Source organism: Notolepis coatsorum, assembly GCF_963971535.1.
Source record: "Notolepis coatsorum genome assembly, chromosome: 5".
Taxonomy (NCBI): Eukaryota; Metazoa; Chordata; class Actinopteri; order Aulopiformes; family Paralepididae; genus Notolepis; species Notolepis coatsorum.
The window spans coordinates 103,904,798-103,928,393 of record NC_140169.1 but is presented as its reverse complement, the minus strand read 5'-3'; the positions used below and the strand labels follow the sequence as shown (position 1 = coordinate 103,928,393).

Genomic DNA, 23,596 nt, shown 5'->3' with positions numbered 1-23,596 from the left:
AAGTAGTGCCATGACAATTGCAATAAAACATAACAATTAAACAATGCAACATCACACTGTAATTGGTACTAAAAAATTAAATACTGTCAAATAACAGTACCTAAGACAAATATAGCGATATATCTTGGCTATGTCTACCTAAACCCTAGCTTTACTAAAACATGTACTCACTTGTCATTGCCCTCTCTGGGTCCAGGGAAGGACTGAGGGTTGACGTGGGCCAACGTAATGTACTCGTTCTTCTCCAGGTTACCCACCAGGATCCTGATCTTAGACTCCACCAAGCCCACCCTGACGGGAACAAAGACACCACTTTTACCCGAACGAATGAAAAGGTACCAAACTGGTGCAAATATGGAAATTGTTTTCTTGAACCAAAAAGCAGCACAATCACATCTACAGAAACAAGGTTGCAGTCTCACCCAAAGACGAGATCATCTACAAAGACGTCTTAATTCGTTTCACTCACTCATTTTCTAAAAACATGGTACTCACCACTCGAGGTGCTGCTTCTCTGTCGGCGCGCTTGCTAGCAACACAATATAATGCCTTGGAACATAAGAGACAGAACAATGCCATTACACCCTAAAGACACAGAGGGCAGACAACCAACAGTCCAGGAAGACCAGGGGAACCCAGATCCCCCCCTAATAAAACCCCAGCAAACTACACTACCGCAGAAAGGTCCCAGGTACTTGTAAGGTTCCACAGCAGAGAAACGTTTCCCACTAGGATAACGCTCGCTTTTCCCCATCACAAAGTATAGCTACACTAAAACTATTAATGTCTCTGTATGAGACAGGAGTCTAAATCATATACAGTAAGGTTGTTGTTAATCAACTAGACATCAGACATAGCTCAGCATTATGTCTTTTTCTCATCTTCAAGAGGGTGAAACCAGAGTGTATACCAGCTAAATTTTTATATACAGCTAAAGTGTATACATTTTTAAATAAAGCTGGTTAAAATGCCTCAGTTGATCATGTATACACCATGCATTTAGCTATTCAAAAGGATTAACATTACAAGCTGTACACAACCCATCATTATAAAAGGCATTTCCTTCCTAACAATTTTGATCAGATCAGTAGCCAGCAGTCATAGAATATCATCGGAGCTGATCAAGTCCCATCACCTTTAGGGATTATGATGTGAATCAGAAAGTAAGGGACATGGGATTTTCCGGCCACATTTGAGAAAATAAAAAGATCCAAGCCCGGGAATATAGAATCAATTTATTCAAACACCACATTACAATCAACCAAGGTGAAAAGGGCTGAAGTCCCAGGCTGCTCTCAAAGTAGAATTAAGGAGAGAATTTTCAGGAGTAGTTATTCAAGCCATATATGTTAAGTTCTCAGAAGAAAGCCCCATCAAACCATAACTCCCAAGCTCCAAACTTAATGCTGGAACACTATCCAGTCCTGGTGCCATTTCTCCCCCTCAGCCAGGTCTCCGGAGAGGAAGGAGGAAGCTACAGTCCATGACCGGAGCGTTTGGAAAGGTTCGCCCAGGATTTAAGGCAACATTCTTATCAGCTCATGCTAATTAATATTACATCAATGTAGGGCTGGGCGATATGGCCAAAAATGTTATCACGATGACATTTTTCATATCGTTCAATATCGATATTTATATTAGTATTAAATTATTATTATTTTTTAAATATGTATGTTTATTTTGCAGCAATTCTTTGTCGTTGCCGCCATCTTTAGTGTTACAGCCCCTCACACTCCAGTTCTCAGCCTGCAGCTGGTTTGAAAGTAAACAGGCTTCTCTGCTGGCTGTGGCTCCAGGGGAGTTGAACAGTTCTGGCTCTGCTAGTTTCTTTTCTATCTTTTGGCGCTTTTTTGGTGGACAAACCACCTCACACGTGTACCGTGACTTGCGACTGGAGACTAGCTCTGCTAGCACACAGCCTACGGTGTACAGACGGTTTCGAACTGCATTTTAAATTAGAAAGCAAACAAAATAAATGGACAAGAGAAAGAGAAATCTCATTTTGGTCAGTATTGTCATTTGGACAAGCAAAGCCATTACTTTAAGTTTCAGGCAAGAAAGACAAGTCTGTCCACTGTCTCTGGTTTTAAAGCTGCCCTGTTGCAGGTCACAATAAAAATAAATAATAAAATAAAAAATGTTTTACCACATTTCATATCGAGGAAAGATATACCACGATAATTATTGTTATCGTTTTATCACCCACTTTAGAGATGATTCAGACGACACAGGGGAACTTCAGAGAAAGACTGAGCTGTAATAGCATTCTCAATAGTTTAGTGAACAACTGGCTTCAATCTATCATTTGAATTTACTACCACTAGTGAATTATTTAACAATAGGCACCCAATAAATAACTTTATAGATGTGTCCCGTAATCGTATGCCCAAACTACTTAGAAGTTAGGTAGAACACATGCTCAAATAGCAAATAAGAAATCCAGAAGGTATTAGTTGCCTGAAATTAAAGATTAATCACAATGAGTCCCGTGAACGTTTTAAATCATGCAAATTTCGATAAGTGCCCAATTGAAATGGCTTACTGTAAGCTACAATGAACCAAAAACAAATTCAGCAGAAAATGTAGATTTGTAAGCTATGATTGCAAATGGATGAGTACAGTTGTGAAAATAAAAAAGCAAATCTATAAAAATCAAACTAACAAGAAATACATAGTGCAAATTGTGAACTAAAATCATTTTATTTTGAATACAAGATAATAAGGCACAGGGGAAACCAGGGAACTTTTAATATTTAATATCCTTACAAGTAAAGTACCTACCTTTTATTAAGAAAAACACATAACATCAAATATAGAGTTGTGCTTACATTCAAGGCACACTTTAGGTATTGGATAGATAGAAGGGCTTCAGGCACAGCTTGTAGTTAACACCGTTATAAGCTTTAATGATCCATTGAGAATCAAGAGGATGCTTAGGCAAAAATGAAAGCTTGAGTCTTATCAGAAAGACTTAGGCGTTAATTCAAAATGTCAAATTGAATAAGTGGATTCCATATAAAGTAGGAGAAAACTTTACATACGCTAACAAGTATAATAAGTGTCTGTGCATGTGTATTTTGGGAATGAAAAACTTTATTGAAATATTGGAGTCTCACCACATGTGTCCAACAGAATAAGCAGCTTAATACATACTTGTATTTCTGAAAGAAGTTTGGTGCTTCAAATAGTTTGGACCAGTCTGCTTTATTCAGCAATATTTCATCGGTGATGGAGAGGCCTGTGAGGGACGGAGGGAAAACTTGTTTAACTCCAAAAAGAAAATAAATAAAACTTTAATGTCTAATCACCCATATCAAAAATCAGAACTCAACTAAAATGACAACACCCGTCCACCAATAGATCAATCAAGAAGTACTCTATTGGAAGTATTTTAAATGCCTGCGATTTTAAATGAAATTCCACTTCATGGAAAGTGAATTGACCTGCATCAAACCCACCCTCTTTTCTTGATCCTCTCATCACAAACTGTCGGACAAACATTTGATATTAGGTCAATTTGACCCCAACCCTGCAATGGGACAGTGAGCAGTAAGCCAGTGGTGGTTAACAGACCCTGTTTGAACTCATCCACCATGACAGCCCGGGTGGAGGCAGAAACATTGTAGGTAGAGTTCTGCTGGGGGTATGCTGGGGTGATGATGGGCATCAGGTGGTAACGGTCACTCGGGGTCACCTGGGAAAAAGAAAAACATCAGTTTTCTATGGTTTTTAACGCATGCCAACAGCCATCTTAACCCTTTCACTACCACACTACAGAAAGTTAACCCTTTCACAACCACACTACAGACGGTTAACCGTCTGTGGTGTGGTTGTGAAAGGGTTAACCTTCTGTAGTGTGGCAGTGAAAGGGTTAACCATTTGGTAGGGTGATAAGTGTACACATTGACCCGTCTCAAAACCGCCCACTTTTCCCTAAAACCTACTGAATTTACCCAAGGAGATCAATAAAGTAATATCTTATCTTGATCCTCCAATCACAAGTGTTGCTTCCCTCAGACAATGTTTGTCTGAGGGAAGAGACAAGTTGTGATTGGAGGATAAAGAAAAGAGGGTAGTTTGGAGATGCTTCTTCCAGAGAAATGCTTACAATTAATTAAGCTGCAGCAAATACAGCATTACAGTCACGGAGTTAAGCATCCAATAAGATTTCTTCGAATTGGACAGGGCTTAATGCATACAACACTAGGGTCCCACTGTTGACAAACTCACTTGCTTCATATCGAGTGAAATGAGGATGTGCTCATCGTTCAAATGTAACAAAAAAGTAAGAAGAATAATTGTGAATTCTGTACACGTGATGCTGCTCTTGCGAGAGGAGGAAGAAAGGCTGTGACACCCTAGCATAAGCCTTTGTCGAACCTGCCCTGAAAATACAATACAGTATCCTGAACAACATGTGTAGAAGAAACATAGTTTCTCTCGTGTTGAATTTAAGATCAAGACCAATAATGTTTGTATTCAAGCAGAAAAATGCCGGATAGTTTATTTGAGATTCGTGTACATGAACAACTCTCTCCCATAGTTGGGAAACAAGAAAGAAGTTTGCCTTTGAGAACCAATGGTTCTCGAGCCGTAAAGGCACATGGGGCAGGAGCCTATCTCCTGTTTCTGTAGCGTGAGGCAGCTTAATGTACAAGTACACCCCTTGGACATGCCGCTAGTATGTCGCAAGGACTTCCCCCCAAACCAACCCTTGATGCCGAGTGTCAAGCAGGGAGGCTATGGGTACCATTTTAAAATAGTCTTTGGTATGACTCGGCCGGGGCTTGAACTCCCAGCCTCCCGAACTCAGGGCGGACATTCTACCCACGAGGCCACTGAGCCAATAGGAAACAAGAAAGCAAAGACTATAATGATTTACGCTTTCTGGATCTGCTTCACTGACAAACGCTTTGTGGGATCGTGAATCACGATATACAATTTTGTTATCTACATTAATATTACAAAAACTAATTTTAAGACAGATGTCTCACACATCTGTGATCTCTGAAATGTACAGAAATATTTAATCCAATTTTCCACAACTAAGATATTGTGATGTACATCAATACTGAAATAACTTCTTCTGAAAGTAATGTTATAAATATTTTCCCCACATATGGCCCAGTCCCAAAGGCTAAGCTTATTTACGGTATGTGTAAAAGATCTCCGGAAACATTCCTCAAGTCGACAAAGCCCAGCCTCCCCATACATTTAATAGAGCAGCTCAGGAGGTCTCTCTCTCTCTCTCTTAATGACATATCTGGTTCAGTCTCTGTTGTTCAGTCTCTGTTGTTCAGTCTCTGCCTCATTTAGTCTCTGTTCAGGTTCAGTCTCTGTTCAGTTCAGTCTGGGTTCAGTCTCTGCCTCATTTAGGCCCCGTCCACACGAACGCTGGGTTTAATGTAACCGTGATTGTATGTGCGCAGTTGCACTGTTCGGCCACACACAACCGGGGATTTGCTACACTGCAACCGCGGTCTTTTGAAACCGGTGGCCAGGGTGGAGTTGTGCGGTTTTGCAGTTGCGTGTGGGCATAGCAACCGAGGTTATTCCCAGTGTTTACAGCAGAGCTGTCGCAATTATTCCCCATGTTCACGGCAGACCGCGGGGTAGAGAGATTAGAGCAGAGCCAACTACACCAGTGTTTACAGCAGAGCTGTCCCAAGTAGCGTTATATGAAAATGATTGTAACAAACTTTTGTTCAAAACGTATCGTCTGTGTTGAAGAGTGTTGTGATCGACTGATGTCCGTTGACGCTCAGAGTAAACATGTAGCTGCAGCTAAACTAAACTCATGTGTTGTCAAGTTATTGTTATAAGGAACCCAGTCCAGACTGCATCCCCTTAACAATTGTTTGTATTGCGCCGTATTGTATTGTACCCATTCTGCAATCTGTTAAATAACGTTTACATCCATTTCATATCGGTAACGTTACTTCTTCTTCTTCAGTTAATTAATGGCAGATCGCGACCCAACAGGAAGTTTAGTGAGCGTTCAGTCTTTTCTGATTGGTTGAAATGGCCTTCATGTCTGAACAACATCGCCGCCTACTGCTTTGGCATTGTATTACATTGTACTAAATGTATCGGTTGCTGGGTTCCAGCTCTGCCCGTGAATACGCAGTTATACACGGTTGTCCACCTGTGTTCACCGTGTGGACGGAGTTTTATTTTTTCAAACTTCGGTCATATTAAATCCAAACTCTCGTGTGGACAGGGCCTAAGTCTCTGTTCAGGTTCAGTCTCTGTTCAGTTCAGTCTGGGTTTAGTCTGTCTCATTTCAGTCTCTGTTCACATGCAGTCTGGGTTCAGTCTCTGTTCAGTCCCTGTTCAGTTTCAGTCTCTCTTCAGTAGGGCTGACCTTCAATCATTTTTTTTGGAATTTGAGGCTGAAGGAGAAAAAAAAATGTATTTAAAAAAGAAATAATTATGTTGTGGGACTTGTACAGCACTTTGTTCAACTTTGTCAGTGCTGTAAAGTTTAAACCTTTTTAAATCTTAGACAAAACAAAACACTTTGATGAAATATTGTAAGCAGTCATTTGAGGCTTTATAAAAGCAGCACAATGAACACAAATCTGTCAGTGCCGAGTCCGACCTCATCTTAAATAACAAACAGCATTGCTTGTTGTAGTTAACAAAAGAGAGGCAGAGTTGATTTTGCACAAAAGAAATATATATATATATATATATATATATATATCATATATATTTTTTAATAATCGAAATTTTTCTCATATTCGAAACCCATGCCCATCGAAAGAAGCTTCGAAGTATTTAAGACAGCCCTACTGTTCAGTCTCTGTTGAGTTTCAGTCTCTGTTCAGGTTCAGTCTCTGTTCAGGTTCAGTCTGGGTTCAGGTTCAGTCTTGGACTCTGGAGACCTTACCCTGGGGTCCCAGACAGGAAGGTTGAGATTGCAGTCTTCTGGCTGCTTCAGCAGGACAGGATTGGGCCACTCCCTAAGGCATAGAATCATCCATTATCTTTGAGAATAGACTCCGAAAACTCTCAGCTAGTCCATTTATTTCCACTCTGGTAGTAAACGTGTGTGTGAAAGTAATGATTTAAGTCAGCTAAATTAAGGGCTGGGTTTCCCCAAGACCATATCTCAAGATCAAAACAAAATAAGTGTTTACTCTTAAATCTTGGATATTAGTCCCAAATTTATTCCTGAGACTAGGTACAATTATTTGGTCAAATCAAAATAACTGAAAGTTCGAAACATCATTTAACTTTGGCACATAGGCTACACTGTGCATAGGCTACACTGTGGATAGGCCTACATTTAAAATGGAATAAGACATACTGTACCATTGTAGTGTACTTTAACGGGTAGATTTTCAAAAGAACCAAAGTGTGCAGCATAAAACGATCCACCCGATTTACACCTACATTTTGGCAATGTGTTTTCAAAAGAACCTAAGCAACCTAACTGAGTAGATGCCAGTGTGTGCACTGCAGCCAGCAAACACCTGGGGAAACACGTTCACAAGCCTCACCAGCTTTCCTGCTACCTGTGCGCACCATTAGAAAATGACGCAGCACTTGAATGCTTTTAACCAATTGACTCCGATGGGATAACACAAAAAGAATAAACTAAAACACTGTAATAAAAAGGGATAACACAAAAAGAATAAACTAAAACATACTGTAATAAAAAGTGAACAGGCATAATCTTCAGGGCCTACACTTTAGACTACATCCGACTTTTGGAAATATTGTCGAAAAATCTCACATAAATACTATAGCATATTTAGTTAAGTCAACATGGTCTGCAAGGGTACAGTGCAAGCATTAAAGTATATAATAACAGGCACAAGCCAAGCTGAACATCAGTGTTGTTCAGGGGTAGAGTGCAAAACGCAGTAATTTGAGCATGAGAGAAGGTGTATGTCCATTTACACCCACATTCTAGTTCTTTTGAAAGTCTACCTGTATGCATACAGCACACTATTCTTCTGTCTTGGAAAGCACTCGATTCCTTCCCGTCTTGGTTTCAACTGTGGCCTTGGCTACAACCGGTTAACTTTTGAAAAAGGATTTTTTTTCCCCTTTGTGAAATCAGACAAATTAGACTGGTTTCATGCACGTATTGTTAACACACCCAGTTCATTTTGCAGAGTTTATTCTGGAAGTCGATTTATGAAACAGAAGTATAACGGACAAGACATTAACAATAAATATCTTGTGGTACAATTATTCCACGCTCAAGAGTGCCTTGTATTAGCTCCTTTTCACATCACAGAAGTAAAACAGCAGTATTTTACAGAAGAAAACCATGAGGTTTGCCATTAAAAAAGGTATTCCTATGTGAAAACTCCTGTCTAAAGGCCACTCACCACTTTGAGAACACCAGAAAGAACTTGTGAACCAGGGTAGAGGCACTAGCGTTAGGGTAGAGCTGGCAGGTCCTGGCCACCAGCATGGCCCATGACACACCGCCCAGGAAGCCCAGGATGTTGGAGTAGATGTTGTGGCCTAGAGGTGACAAAAAACACAACATTCAGCCTGTATTCTTATGAGATCCAACTGCACGTCGACAAAATGCAGTACACTTAATACTGGCACTCATTACACACTTGGAAGTATAATAGACTTTCCCCCTAGAGGACATTATTTCACCTCTTTACTGTGGTCAATAGCGACGAATCCCAACATAACACAGTATGGAATTGCAATACCCAAGGTGTCACAGAACTTGTAGTATTATGTTGGAACTAAGTACTGTGATAATTCTCTGGTGATTCCATTTGTGGTGGGCTTGTCTGATGAATTTATTTGTGGTGGACCATCACAATATCAAACTGATAAAATAATGTTAAAGTGCTTATGGCCCCAAACTTCTTTCTTTTCCTTAAATCCATACCCCTTTCCCATTTTGTCCCATCACCACCACACATAGCCTAAAGAACAAGGGATCGACAACTACAATGTTGTGCTTTCAAATTGTATGAAACTGAGAAACTAACAAGCAAAGGGGTGCCTTTCAAAGTGGGAATGCACACAAGACTAAACCTGTGACTGAAACTTTTGTTTACCACCCAAAAATAACACTGACATAGGCCACGGACGGTTGCCAGGTAGCCGATGGAAGCCAAACAAAGTCACCATGACAACAGAAACCACCGTCTGTCCCGCTAAAATAATGCAATGCTATGCCGGTTTCTTTTTGCACAGACTAATCCTGTTGTGACTGAAGGCCAACATAGGTCAGCTTGGGGCCTTGTTTACATGCCGTTAAGTTGATTGTGTCGAGGGCAAGATAATCCCTCCAGAAACCCACAACAGTCCTTTGAGTGCCTCTAGACATGCAGGACTCTACACTAAAAACATCCCAGATTCAAAGAACATGAATCCTTACACCAACATACCTGTTCATAAAAGGTAGGAAATTAATGAACAATTCCAACTCACGCTTAGCCCATAGCTTGATGGTCCTCAGAGTGAGCCTAAAGTTCTCGATATTGGGCACAAGGTGGAGAATCTCATCCGTAACTCTGCAGCCTAAGAAAAGAAAAGAAAATATCCACTGATTACCATCGACATCTTTGGTCATAACAGAGTTTTCAGCCATTATCGGAGACCTGCACTTACCATTCAGACTCCTTATGCAGCGGATGTCCAGGTTCTTCAGCAGCCCGTCGTCTCGGAGATCCAAATTCTCCGGAATGGTTTGCAAAGCTAACCGGGCAAACAGGATGTCAATCTGGAGGAGAGAAAATAGAAAGGATGTCAATCTGGAGGAAGGAAAATGTAAAGAAAAACAAACATGCGTGTGCCTTCACAAGAAAACACACCGTTGTCTACTCAGTACATATACATTTTCCCCTGAAAAGACAAATTAAATACCTCAATTCCATCAAAGGATAGTTTGATGACGGGGACAAACGCTTCTTCCACAGCCTAGAGAGTGGGAGAAGAACAGATTTCTCAATTTATTTTTAGCAGTGTTTCCCCTAGACTTTTCAGGCAGGGTGGTAAGCACCTTTATTTTATAAAATGTTTACATCATCCTAATCATTGATCGTCACTACTAGCCTGGAAGCCAGACTCATTTGCAGATCATCTGCAAACTGTGCCTGGACTTCTAGCCGCCTAGACCCATTTCAGTGGGCGGGAGTACTTGCCTTAACAGACAAACTCCGTCAGACAGACGGAGATAATCCAGTCAGAAGAACATCAACAAGAAAGTCTGCTAGTCCATACTCTTGTTCTTGTTTAATTGTTGTTATAGAGCAGGGGTCGGGAACCTATGGCTCGCGAGCCATATATGGCTCTTCTGGTGACAGCATATGGCTCCCAGAAATGTTTGAGTAAAAAAAAAAAAAAAAAAAAAAAAAAAAATTAGTTTTGAAGATACAGCTAATAGTATCTGTAGCTGAAGATATAGCGAGCAGAGCTGGCGAGGGAACACAAGTGGACAGAAATAAAAAATCTTCAACCTGAAGACCAGCTGATTCTTAAAACTTGGAACAAGCTTCCTGTGACATACCACACAATGCAGCGTGAGTATTGCCGTATTGACCATGTTTGGCTCTACATATGCATGTGGGCAGTCATTCTCGCATATGAGGAACATTAAGACCAACCTACGCTCACGTTTAACTGATGGAAGCCTCAACGCCTGCATGAAGCTCAACCTCACCACGTATGAACCAGATTACAAGGCCATCAGCAAAACCATGCAGCACCAGAAGTCGCATTAAAAGTAAGACATATTTAATTTATTATATGTTAAAAATACTATATGGCTCTCAATGAAATATATTTAGAAATATTTGGCTTTTATGGCTCTCCCAGTCAAAAAGGTTCCTGACCCCTGTTATAGAGTCTATTTCTGATATAACTACTACACTAATTGCTGTGTTTATTCTACAAACATTAACGGCCGTAGGTTCGGGAGACACAGTTACCATTTTGCCAGCTGCAGCCTGTATTTCACGTAATCAACTACAGGAACCAATAAAGAACTACATTCCACTGGGGGACAAAGCAGCAGTTAGAATGCAGTCCCCGATTGGTTACCATTGCATTATTTCAAATCATTGTAGATACGAGGAAGTCTTTCGCAAAATAAAAATATATCCTGGCTATGCCACTACTAGGGTACATCTCATAAAACGAATAGTTTAGCCATCTGCTTTTAAAATTGCAGGAAAGGTTACTCAATATTCATGCAAATTCACATTTTCAGGCAGGGGAAGGAGGTCCCGTAGGCCGGCCACCCCACCAACAAAAGGTAGGGGGAACATCGTTTAGGATATACAAAACTCTTCAAACTTCTACATACGTAGAAACTTTCTACAAAGTTTGTGTATGTTACTCACTCTGAGGTCTTTGACCTCCTCTTGGTCCTTCAGCTTCTCATAGAAGGAGGTGAAGAAGTCCGTTCTCTCCACATGTCGAGGTGCCACACAGAGGGCATCAATATCGGCGCCTGACAGAATAACAGAGGCAGAGGCATGTTTCCACATAAAACTTTATCACATATGACTTGGCCAGCCTGTTGCCCATCAATATCTACACTTACAATCATTCAACAGCAGTGACAGCAGCCTCCTACTTATAGAGGTAGGTTTCAACAAGGTAACTATTTTTTTCTTTTTCTTTTTTCTCTTCTCATCTTTGACGGTGAATAACACCATGCTAAAAATTGCCAGACATGAAAAAGCAAATGAATAAAGGGAAGATGATTAAACAGGAGATTTTGTAAAGACGTTCTGCCATCCGGATACATGACATTTTAAATATGATTATAGAATATAGAATATCAGGCCTATAAATTACCTTATTATGGCCATGTCGCACATCTATGGATCTGACCAAATGTCCCCTTTCCAAGTTCAATCTGGATTTAGTATCACCAGGCGTGATTCACAAACCGTGAATGAAATCTACTGTAAGTACAGTTACTTTTTTGTAATGTAAATTTCTCCGCCATTTTTCATCAGATTGCAACGCGTTTTTTGGTAGACGTTCACAGAAAGGTAAAGAAATTAACCAAGTTCTGTTTTATGGCCTTAACGTTACGCTTTGTGGGAGATAATCCCGAAAAATAAGATAAATAAAAAAGTCGATCCATAAGTCAGATGATTGACGGGCTGGCGTGAGCTGGGAAGTGTACCGGTAGTTTTTTGAAATTCGAAAGCCCATGGTCTCCTTTCAAAAGACTACACTCAAAGTTAGGTTGCGCCAAATCCTCACCATTTTCCGACTCGATTTGTATAACTAATATTTCACTAATAAGACTTAAAAGCATTGGTAAACAAACGTAGTGCTGAAAATAAACACTTTGACTGCTGTTTTGAGAGGGTTAGGGTCTTTACTCTTGGCTACATTTGAAAAATTAAACGCAACATTAATTCATACATTCTGTAGAGATGGATTTATGGCGGCTTAAGAGATTAAGACCACTTTGAAAGTTTGAATAGAATTTAACGACATAAGCATCGGACAGCCCGACGAGGTACTTTGCGCTCGTCTGCCTGCTCTGGGCTGCATTTTACGCCGATCATTCCAATACTGTTCAAAAGTTTAATTTGCCGCCACACTCAACCAATTGCGTACTTCGGGTCTCAAGTTACATGGCAATATATCCGGCGAGAGTCATTCGACAGGTGCTCCGTCAAATGAACACTTCCGGTTGTGAACGGTCCTGAACTGATGATTGATCACCGTTGTAGCCAATGAGCGTCGGCTCCGAAAGAGGTCCGACGTGGGCGGGTGAGAGTGGGGGAAGGTCGAAGAAGTCCATTGTTTTGACTTGCGCGTCTGAATGAATGGCAGCCATTTTGGATAATCACACTGTATCTTTACCGGGTACACACATTACCAAAACCGTTCTCAAACACTCATTTTCCGTGGGATTTTTATAAGATTTGGACCTGTACTACATAAGAATGGTATGGTAACCACAGTATTTTCCAGCTCCTACCTGCTGGAACTTAAAAACAGGCATCTGGCAACCACTAAACAGAAATGTGAGGACACACAACTTTTACTTCAACTTTGAACTTGTGTTCAAACCTCTGTTTTTCTAATACATTAGCACTCGAAGTGATTTCTCTTTATTGACTTGGTAACCTTCAGAATGTTACCTTTCAAAAGAGACCAGACTCATGCATGTGCTATAAGTATAAAGCTAAGCCTTGCAAAAAAGGTATGCAGTCTAAAACAAATGGCCCCGTTTTTGGGTGATGCTTAAGAGGTTAATATCCATACTGGCAAAAGATTTTAAGGAAAATTACTATGAAAGAAGTAATTCCATACAAATGATGGGGGGGGGGTGATACAGAAAACATAGAAGTAACTTCCTAATCCAATAAAAGTTTAAGAACTATCAAAATCATATTTAAGACCCTTTAAGGCCAAAGATTCAGATTATTAAATTTAAGACAGCGTGTGAACACTTTTTTGTGTTTACCTTGCAGCTAGCAAACATTTTAACATTTTCAAACAGCCCTACCAACAAAATGCCCACAAAATGTCTACCATTGTCCCATCAGATGAGGTGAGAAATTACCCTTTGTATGTACTCCTAAGCGATAAGAGCCAAACGTGAAGATCTTGCCACCAACAGTTTCTATCAGTGATATAGGTAGGTTCTACAAAAGAGAAACAGAAAAAAAAGTATGTAATCCACACATAATCATGGGCAGAAATCAAATAACAGACCAAATCACGTACATACTAGTCAAAGTCAAGCCAACGTCAGCTTTATTGTCACTTCTCGTAATGTGCAAGACAGAGAAATTAAATTGCGTTTCCCCCATCCCACGGTGACGGTGTATATAAAAAAAGATCTAATATAAACATAAAGTAACATATAGGACACTATAAACATAAAGTGACATATGGGACACGATGTACACACAAATATACAGGACTATATACAATATAAACCGTAGCTAAAAATGAATGCATGAGTGCAATAAATATAGACTGTAAGAGAACTTAGTGCAAATCTTTTAGCAGCAGTGGTACATAGTAAGTATAAATATGTACTACCTGGTATTGAACAATGTTGATATCAATTTCAGTACTTAAATACCAATTACAAATAATATTTGTTTTTTCAACAGCATTATTGCATTCAAACATGACTTGATAAGACAAATCAACACAAAGTTCTTTGAGTATACGTTGTCCATTTCCTATTGCCTTGGAGCCAGAAAAAAAAAGCCCAAGACTGCCTTGACCAGAAGGCATTTTTATTACCCGTCCCATGTGCAAAAGTATCACGTGGTTTCTTTGTGGGATCTGTGATGAATGCAAGGTATTGGTATCAAACATGTTCAAAGCCCTACATACTATTGGAGGTAAATACAGACTTATTTTTGAGAGGAAACCCGGGGGAGGGGGGTCTCGAGATCGTACCTTTACTTCACTGATGTCTCTGATCCACTCTTTAACCAGTGTGTTTAGTTTACCCAACACCAGTATTCTGTGGACAAAAAGGTGAAATTAAGATGAGATTATACAACGGATACAGAACAAAGGATGGCAGTCCTCTTCCAGCTATAGGCCTTGGTAATGTGATGTCAGGTAATAACATCACTAAGGTGCCGTCTGTACAGGATTAGTGCGGTTGACAGGCAGCATGTTGACTAGCATATCTTTGTAATAAAATATGGTTTGGAAGTCTTGTGTGAAAAGCTGCCACAGAAAACATCATTAACATCGTGGGAGAAACCTTGATCCTTCTTTTTCTCCATCCCTACCTACGTTTTTGTATGATTTCCAAATGCAAATTGATGAAAGTAACACTGATGGTAACCAGCGTCTGTACTCTGTAGCAGCAGTCCAACACCCGATCCACTTCCCAAGCCCCCAGTGGTTCCCAAACATCTTCGTCAGAGGGGACCCCAGAAATGATCTTACCCCCGGCCCCTATCGCACCCCATCTCTTTAAAAGAAAAACAAATACCGGTACATATTTTGCTTAAGCTATACACATTTTGTTTATAGAGTATTTAAACACTGATTTGAATTAAATTCCTTTGAATTAGCCATTGAAAAACCATTTCAATTAAAACAAGATAACGTACAACGAATATGCCCTTTTGAAGTAGCCAACGGTTTCAAAATTAAAAAGATCATTTAGAAGTTAAAACACAAGACAATATTTTTAAATGGCAACTTGAGCCTGGTTCTGAGGGAAGAAAGAGAGACCGTGAAACAGGACTTGTGCAACATATTATGTAAGAGGAAGCCAGCCGACCGCACGATGGGGAGATTCAACAGCACGGTGACAGCACTCTTTGAGAAGGAGGGCGGTCTCGTCTCCAGAAGGTGGCAAAAGCCATTTAAACCCTGTTGCCCCATTTAGACTTGACGAAAGATCAGAACATAAATACACATTCATTAGCAAGTATAGCCCATTCAATTTAATATGCCATTTGTATGAACAATATCTTTAATCGACTTATAAACTCGTTTTGAAATGCAATTAAATAAAGATTTTATAAGCTACCGTATGTGGGAAAAACGTATTCTATAGAAAAGGAATGTGAAATTAGCACTGAGCAGACTCTGCACAGCACCCCTAGACAGTTATCATGGCAACCACTGCCACATGCAATAGCAACATTCACTGAAGATGGTAAAATATCACTAAAGTTACAATTTACGCTTAAACATAAGACAAGAAAAACCCAACATTTCACATTTTACTATTTTGTTTTTGCCATCTTTAGAGGAGCACTTAATCAAAAAGCAATGCTGCTTTATTTTGCACATAATCTCATAAACATCCAAAAACCCAACAGTTTTGCACATATTAATTACCGGTAGTTGCTATTTTTTCCATCTACAAAATTCCATTGAGCTGTGCCTGTAATTAACAGAAAGCTCAAAGATCCAATGTCCCAGATGACATCACCGGTCACCATATTCAAACAAATTTACTCTCAATAACTGCTGAACTAAATTATTGTGTGCAAAACTGAGAGTTTTGGGATGCATGTGAGATTATATGCAAAATATAAATCTGCATTGTGAAGTAGGGCCGTTACATTATTTTTGAATTTAATTTTGAATTTACCTTAAAAACACGAGATTCGAACTTGAAATAAATATATATATTATTATAATAATAACTTTTTAAAATAAGGATACCGGCAGTTGACCTGCATGCCGGCGTGACCAAGTGACGTCATTTGTTTGACGAGGTCTGGCGGAGAATTTGCGGAATGCTCATCGAAAGAGCAGGCCTGAAACTAACGTTACATAGTAGCTCGTTTTTATTTGGGGTCGATAGCCAAAGAAATAATTGAAACAGGATCATTTCAATTCGATGCTAAATAAGGTTTTACGCATGCGTAAATTGTACTCCATTTGTATTATTATCTTCGCCGTTTTTAATCACACTAGTGATCACGCTAGTTGTCAGTCTTTTGGAGTGCGTTTGGAGTTTTGTGCCGTTTCAGAGGATTATGAGGCAAGGTAAGAAAATAATTGTTTATAATTGTTTCTACATAATTATGCAACCTGAGGGCGTGTTTTCATTGTTTCTAATGCTTCAGGAGCATGTTTACATTTGCTCAGCCTCATAGTAGAAAAACACATCTTCTAAAATCGTTTGTGTTGTACAGTATGCAGTATGAAAATAAACGGTCAGGTCATATAGGCGAGACTGTGCTGAAAAGAATGATACCAAACATACCATGGTAAAAAAGAAAGTTGACAAAACGTTGAAAATAGCTTAGACTTTTTATTTTTATTTTATTTTTTTACTGAAATTCGAATTCGAACTAGTCTACAATTCTGCAACGAATTTCGAATTAGATTTTTGGTTAAAGTGACCCTTAACCTCTTAACACATTGGACGCCAGACCAGAGATATCCCGGGTTAACTCCCCAACGGTTGAGCGCCAGACCCGAGATTTCTCGGGTTTTGATCCTTTGATATTTTTCCTCTGATCCCCATTCTAAATCATTAGTGATGCACGATATATCGGCCGCCGATATAATATCGGCTGATATGGCCGTTTTTTTACACATCGGTATCGGTCCGATATCAAGATTGGGCAGATACCGATATAAAAAAATATATATATATATTATTATTTTTTTCTTCTTTTTTTTTTTTTTTTTTTAACATATTTTGGCCTTAAATAGTTTCAAAATATTTCTGAAAATAAGTTACAAAGGTAAAAAAAAAAAAAAAAAAAAAAATATAAAAAAAAAATGAGTTTTGGAAAATAGCTCTTTATTTGATTATCAGAAAAAAGTGTCTGTAAATATCGGTATCGGCCAGAACAGCAATTTTCGGCCACAATCGGTGCATCACTATAAAATTGTCAGCGTTTTTATTGGGTCGCAAATAAAAATAAAACAAATAAAAATTATATATAAAAAAGCTGTAGATGTGTTGATTCAGTTTGGCACCACATACTTATGTGAATCTGGGTTTTCTACTCTAGCATACCTGAAAAACAAATACAGAAACAGACTAAATGCTCAGCATGACCTCAGAATAGCACTTTCAAAAACCAAGCCCAGAATAGATCTGCTGGTTGAAAACCTCAACCAGCCACATACCTCTCATTAGATTTCATTGTGCCATAGATGAAATATTATACCCCTTCTAGCATGTCAGGTCGCCTGTATCAGTTCCGCAACCGTTCCTATTTCCGGGGTAGGCCTGATTGGCCCTGACAGGCACGTGACCCGCCGCGGCCACGCCCCGCGGCAGCCCCAGGACGCGGCAACGAGGCTGCTGTGGTTCACCGCCGCTTTCCGCCTTCAACGCCGCAGAGTTACCATACGCTATACAATATACTAATACACAATACGGCTCACTTTTCCCACTTCAATGACAGAGCCGCTGTTTAATAATATTGTCGCGGCGGAGCTCCGTCGCGGCAGCATTATGTAGCAGTAATCCCCCCTTTTTTACCATCGACAACTAGCTCAATTGGTAACGCTGCTTGGCTGTGGATCCTATGGTCCGTTTGTGACAAGTTCGATTCGATTTTTTTTTTAACATGCATTGCACAATAGCGTATTGTATGGTACAGTAACGGTCTCTGGAGTGCTATAGTGCGAAGCAGAAATGGGATGAGGTACAATTTACAGTAAGGTGTATGCATTGCAGTGCAAATGCTTCTTACTGTTGCGCTCCAGAGACCGTTACTGTACCATACAATACGCTATAGTGCAATGCACGTTAAAAAAAAAATTAAGGGAATCGAACTTGTCACAAACGGACCATAGGATCCACAGCCAAGCAGCGTTACCAATTGAGCTAGTTGTCGATGGTAAAAAAGGGGGGATTACTGCTACATAATGCTGCCGCGACGGAGCTCCGCCGCGACAATATTATTAAACAGCGGCTCTGTCATTGAAGTGGGAAAAGTGAGCCGTATTGTATATTAGTATATTGTATAGCGTATGGTAACTCTGCGGCGGTGAACCACAGCAGCCTCGTTGCCGCGTCCTGGGGCTGCCGCGGGGCGTGGCTGCGGCGGGTCACGTGCCTGTCGGGGCCAATCAGGCCTACCCCGGAAATAGGAGCGGTTGCGGAACTGATACAGGCTGTCAGGTCAGTAGAATTTTTAAACAAGTCAGTACAAATCAGTGCATGTGAGCGGATCGGAGCGTGAGCGGCGCGGGGAGCGGAGGGGGCGGTTTTGACGTGAGCGAGGAGTGGGTTTTAAAATGGGTCGGCGCGACGTCTGGAGCGAGAGTTCTCCTCCTCTCCAATCCACTCCGGGCCGCTCACACAGTGGTTTAACACTGATGTAATATGCATGTAGTACAATGCCAAAGCAACAGATGGCGATGTACAAACATGAAGGCCATTTTCAACCAATGAGAATTGAGAAGGGTGAACCTGTGATATCCTGTTCAGGCTTTGTCACTCACAGGATGTTAGAAATCTGAATCTGACGCCATTGTTGTTGTCGTTAGCTTACATGCTAACGTTAATGGCCGCGACCATAGCATTGTGGCTAGGCTAGCTATCATCGCTTAGTAGAGCTAGTGAATGGATAAACAACGTTATTTAACATTGCAGAATGGGTACAATTACAATGCGGCTCAATACAAACAATTGTTAAGGGGCCCAGGGGGTGTAGACTGTTGTAGTTTGAGCTAATTTACACCATGCTCCAAAAATATATATATATATGCCGAGCGATCTGGCGCGGGGAGTGCTCGATTCAAGGTGAGCGGTGCGCGAGCGGAGAGCGACTTGGGGGCGGGGTCAACATGAGCGATTAGCGGAGCGGACCAATCTTTAAAGAGCGAAGAGCGGATTTCTCCCCCGCGCCGATCCGCTCACGTGGCCTGGTACAAATTAATCAGAATGTTGCTCAATGTTGGGGTTTACGGTTGAGGGACTGAGGGAGGGGGTAAGAAATAGAGTTGAAAAAGGGGTGAGAAATAGAAAGGAGAGTAGAACATGTTTGTTCATTTAAAAGTGTTACAAAATTGTAAGTACATATGTTATGAGGTGGTGAGCAACTTAACATTACACTCTGATTATTGCTGTGATGTACTTTTATAATTAAATAAATACATTTCATATACATTTGAAATTCATGGTTTTTTGTGTTCTTTATCAGTAGTTTATAAATGTATGTTATGGCAATTCATGATGTATTTTTGTAAATTTGGGTCCCGGGGAAACACCAAATTTCTTGTTTGGGTCTCGAGCTGAAAAAGTTTGGGAACCCCTGGTATAGACATATACACTGGTAATCGCGATGGCGATGCAATCACTTGGAATTATTCTTTTTGGAATACCTTCTGGCTAAGGTAAGGTATATTCTATGTCTATTTTACCTAATCTGAAACGTGTTTTTCTAACGATCACAGTTCTGTGTTTGACCGGCCCCCTTTTTTGCATGACAGATTCATTTCCTGATATGACGGTGACCCGTCCTCATCGCACTAGACTTGTGACCTGTGTTCGCGCGTGACTTTCTAATGATTGTAAACACAACATAGTACTAGGGCTGGGCGATAAAGATAACTATCGCGATAAATTATTTCCTCGAAATAAACATGAAACGTGGTCGCAAAGTTTCGATATATCGATTTTCCAAGCTTGGCTCCGTTCAGCCTCGGCTCAGCTCACTCACTAACAACAACCAGCGTTACGTGATGACGTGCATACGCACAACAGCTAACAACCAATCAGTGAAGGAGATGGCCGAGACCCGGAAGGAGGTAGGACTCACTCAACAACAAGGCTTGCTAGGCTAATTAGCTTACACGGCGTTGTTTTATATATTTACGTGCCGAGTATGTGTTTTTTTTTAATTCTGAGGCCACGTTTATGGTAGTGTGGGATATACAGTGGACGCCGTTTCAATATATTGTGGCGGAAGAGAGTATTTTAGTGTCATATTTAGCACATTGTCATGGAATACACGCTTAGAACCAACAGGCTGGCTAGGATAACTAGCTTGCACGGCACTGTTTTATATATTTACGTGCCGAGTATGTGTGTGTTTTGAATTCTGAGGCCACGTTTATGGTAGTGTGGGATATACAGTGGACGTCGTTTCAATATATTGTGGCGGAAGAGAGTATTTTAGTGTCATATTTATTGTCATGAGATACTCCGCTTGTCGGCTAACGTGCGCAGACTGATGACGACATCAACTCGACTTGACATTCGCAGCAGCATAAGAAGTTAATTAAACTTGACGGACATTATATCAACGATAATTATCGATATCGAATTATATGAAAATAATTTTATAATTTTATCGCGATAACGTTTTTGGTCATATCGCCCAGCCCTACATAGTACTGTGATATATATCACATTCTGATATATATTTTGTGTAAAAAAAAAATCTAAACGTAAATAAAAATAAATAAATAAATAAAAAGCGGAGGTTCGAACCCATTAATTAAGATTTGAATGCCAACATAATGAACGAAGGTCCAAACGTTTGGGCTCAGCCCTACTTTACTATTGGCTACATTTGGAAAAGGAACGCAACATGAATGAATATGTTCTGTATTGATCGATTTATGGCGTGATATCAATATTGTAGGGGACCAGACCAATCAGGCTTAAAATGCACTTGCCGCTTACGTTTCTTCTGCTTCATAACCATACAACCTGCCCTATACTTTAGCTAAAAAGGGCAAAACTAGTCTTAGATCAGCACTCAAATTCAACATTACTTTTTGCACCAGGGCACAACTGGCTATTAGTTGTGTAACTGGCTACTAGTTGTGTAACTGTGCATTATACCTGCGCTGCAGCTCCAGCTCTTCCTCAAAGAGCTGGTAAGGTTTCAGTGTCTCAGTCAGATTCTTGGTGAGAACCAGGTCAGCCTCCTTGGGTGAAGCCATGGTGATGGGAGAGGTGATCCCATAGTGCTTCAGTGTCTGCTGTGCTGCTGGAGCCTGGTTAGAGATCGGACTGAAATAGCACACATTACGTTTTGAGTTTGGGGTGTAGGTTATATTGTGAAAATGCACATATACAAACGACTATAGAAAACTAAATGATATATATATATATTTTTTTTTTAAATCACCCCCCTTGTTACACTTAACAGCTAACGTTAGATTAACGTGAGCTAACGTTTGTTTGACATGTTAAGCAGATTTTAAAAGGCCCAAAAGAGTTATTCAAAAACGTAAACCACAACAACCACCACCATCATCATCCTCCTCCAACTGCTAATTGATTGAGGTCTTGATACCGGATTGTGGATTTAAAACACCCGATTCCGCTTCATGCAACACTACATTAAAAGGAGACATATCCAGGGAACATAATATTTGACATTTGCTAGTCATTCGAGCAAGTGTGTGTGAGCTAACGTTATGTTGACTTAACAGCTAACGTAGCTCTACTAGTGAACGTTAACGTCACGTTGACTTAAAAGCTAGCTAGTAGTGAATGTTACTTGAGCCTAGTTTCTCTGTTGTCGTTTTGTTTCGTCAGTGAACCAACATTAGCGTGCATATATAGCTGGCAGAAACACTAGCATCTACTCGACATGCTAACGCAAGCTAACATGCTAACGCAAGCTAACGGCCAGGAGGCCATAATGCCATTTCTACAACCGCTTCATTTCCCCTTCAAACTGTTCAAAGAAGCAAAGCAAAAAATACTTACAACGGCATTGTAACAACCTCAAAAACTATAGTCAGCCGCTCCAATTTCCCATTATCATACCAGTCTTCTTTCTTCTCATCGAGATACAACTTCAGTCCCTTGTTGTGGTCATTCAGCAAAGGAATTTACTCCTTTTGTTTCCACTAAACATGGCGCGCATGCAGTTTTTTTTTTTTTTTGTTACTTCTTCTTCTTTGGGGTTTAACGACAGCTTACATCCGTGTCGTTGCAGCATTGCTGCCATCTGCTGGAATTACGAGTAGCCTCCAGCTGCAGCCCTGGAGATTGTTCCAGATTGATCAACTTCCGCCCGGTCCCACGACATTTCTCCCGGGACAGGACAAAGTACGGAAGTATCTCGAAGTACGTCTGACGTATCTCGAATTACGTCTGACGTTTCTCTACGTTAGCGAACGTTAATTGAACGTTGTATTCATAAGATAAGATAAATTCAGCAGCATGGGGAGGGGGGAGGGGAGGTACAGGTAGTAGAAGACATAGAGGTACAGGTCACATAATTATAGTACAGTGGAGAAGTAAAAATAGAATAAAAAGGCAGTGTAAACAATATACAATATTATTAACTCTAATAATAACACGCCTCGCGGGCTCATTATAATACGAGAGCCGTGGGTCTGCATTGTATAGAGCGGATCCCCCGTATTCAAGCGCTGGAGCGCTTTGCGATGGATCAAAATTAGATAGGAATCAAATGTATTGTCATCATACAGCACCTATAGCTATATAATGGAATAGACTGTATTACTATAGTAGTAATAATAGTAGTTGGCTAGTTGCGCGCTTCTGGCCACCTCCCGCAGTGCGCGCATACACATACTACGCATACCTACTCTAGCGAGGCCTTTAACCTTGAACTGGAGAGTCTGGACTGGTCAGATGAACTCAATGGTACACTGGTTGAAGAAACTTGGCTTGGCTTCAAAACCAAATTTTCATCAATACTAAACAAAATGGCCCCCCTAAGAACCACCAGGGTAAAAAATCGCGCTGAGCCATGGATGCACACTGAAATACTGACCGCTATGAAAGCCAGAGACAAAAAATGCTCTGAGTTTCGTAAAAGTCAGTCAAAGCTTACCAAAAGCACGAGCAGTGAACTCCAAGACCACGTGACTGAACTCAAACTAGAAAGAAACAGACTAAGAAATGACGTAAACTCCATGATCAAAACTGCAAAAAAAAATTTCATCAATGACAAAACCGAGGAAAACAAAAATAAACCACGTGAACTTTGGAAATTACTCAACAATCAACTAGGCTGCAGTAAAAAACTCAAAACCAGGTTCTCAAACATAAACATAAAGACGGACAACACGCTCATCACAGACAAGCTGGATGTAGCCAATTACTTAAACACTTTCTTCACAAACATAGCCACAACACTGGTAAACAAACTACCCTCCCACTCAGGGCAGTATGGGGTAGAACACATAGTAGCATACTACATGAACCTAGGCGTCCACAAAGACGACTTCA

At 40.3% G+C, this 23,596-nt stretch overlaps 1 protein-coding gene across 2 annotated transcripts in view; it reads right to left on the bottom strand.

Moving 5' to 3' along the window:
* The window catches only part of LOC311228053 (poly(A) polymerase type 3-like), a gene marked incomplete at its 3' end in the record, with an annotated part of 38,542 nt that extends 16,279 nt beyond the window's left edge, over positions 1–22,263 (bottom strand). Inside the window, exons 1-14 of one of the 2 annotated variants that reach the window (XM_084313954.1) lie at positions 22,100–22,263; positions 21,224–21,394; positions 14,383–14,449; positions 13,529–13,610; positions 11,334–11,443; positions 9,856–9,909; positions 9,601–9,712; positions 9,421–9,510; positions 8,346–8,484; positions 6,893–6,965; positions 3,574–3,694; positions 3,154–3,238; positions 496–549; positions 172–291 (exon numbers count right to left, since the gene is read on the bottom strand). In XM_084313954.1, the coding sequence (XP_084170080.1) occupies positions 172–291; positions 496–549; positions 3,154–3,238; positions 3,574–3,694; positions 6,893–6,965; positions 8,346–8,484; positions 9,421–9,510; positions 9,601–9,712; positions 9,856–9,909; positions 11,334–11,443; positions 13,529–13,610; positions 14,383–14,449; positions 21,224–21,394; positions 22,100–22,107 (1,286 nt within the window). In that variant the 5' untranslated portion in view covers positions 22,108–22,263. Of the gene's footprint in view, positions 1–171; positions 292–495; positions 550–3,153; positions 3,239–3,573; positions 3,695–6,892; positions 6,966–8,341; positions 8,485–9,420; positions 9,511–9,600; positions 9,713–9,855; positions 9,910–11,333; positions 11,444–13,528; positions 13,611–14,382; positions 14,450–21,223; positions 21,395–22,099 lie in introns of those variants that run through there. The other variant, XM_084313955.1, reaches the window with a different exon arrangement.
* Between the last annotated feature and the right edge of the window lie 1,333 nt (positions 22,264–23,596).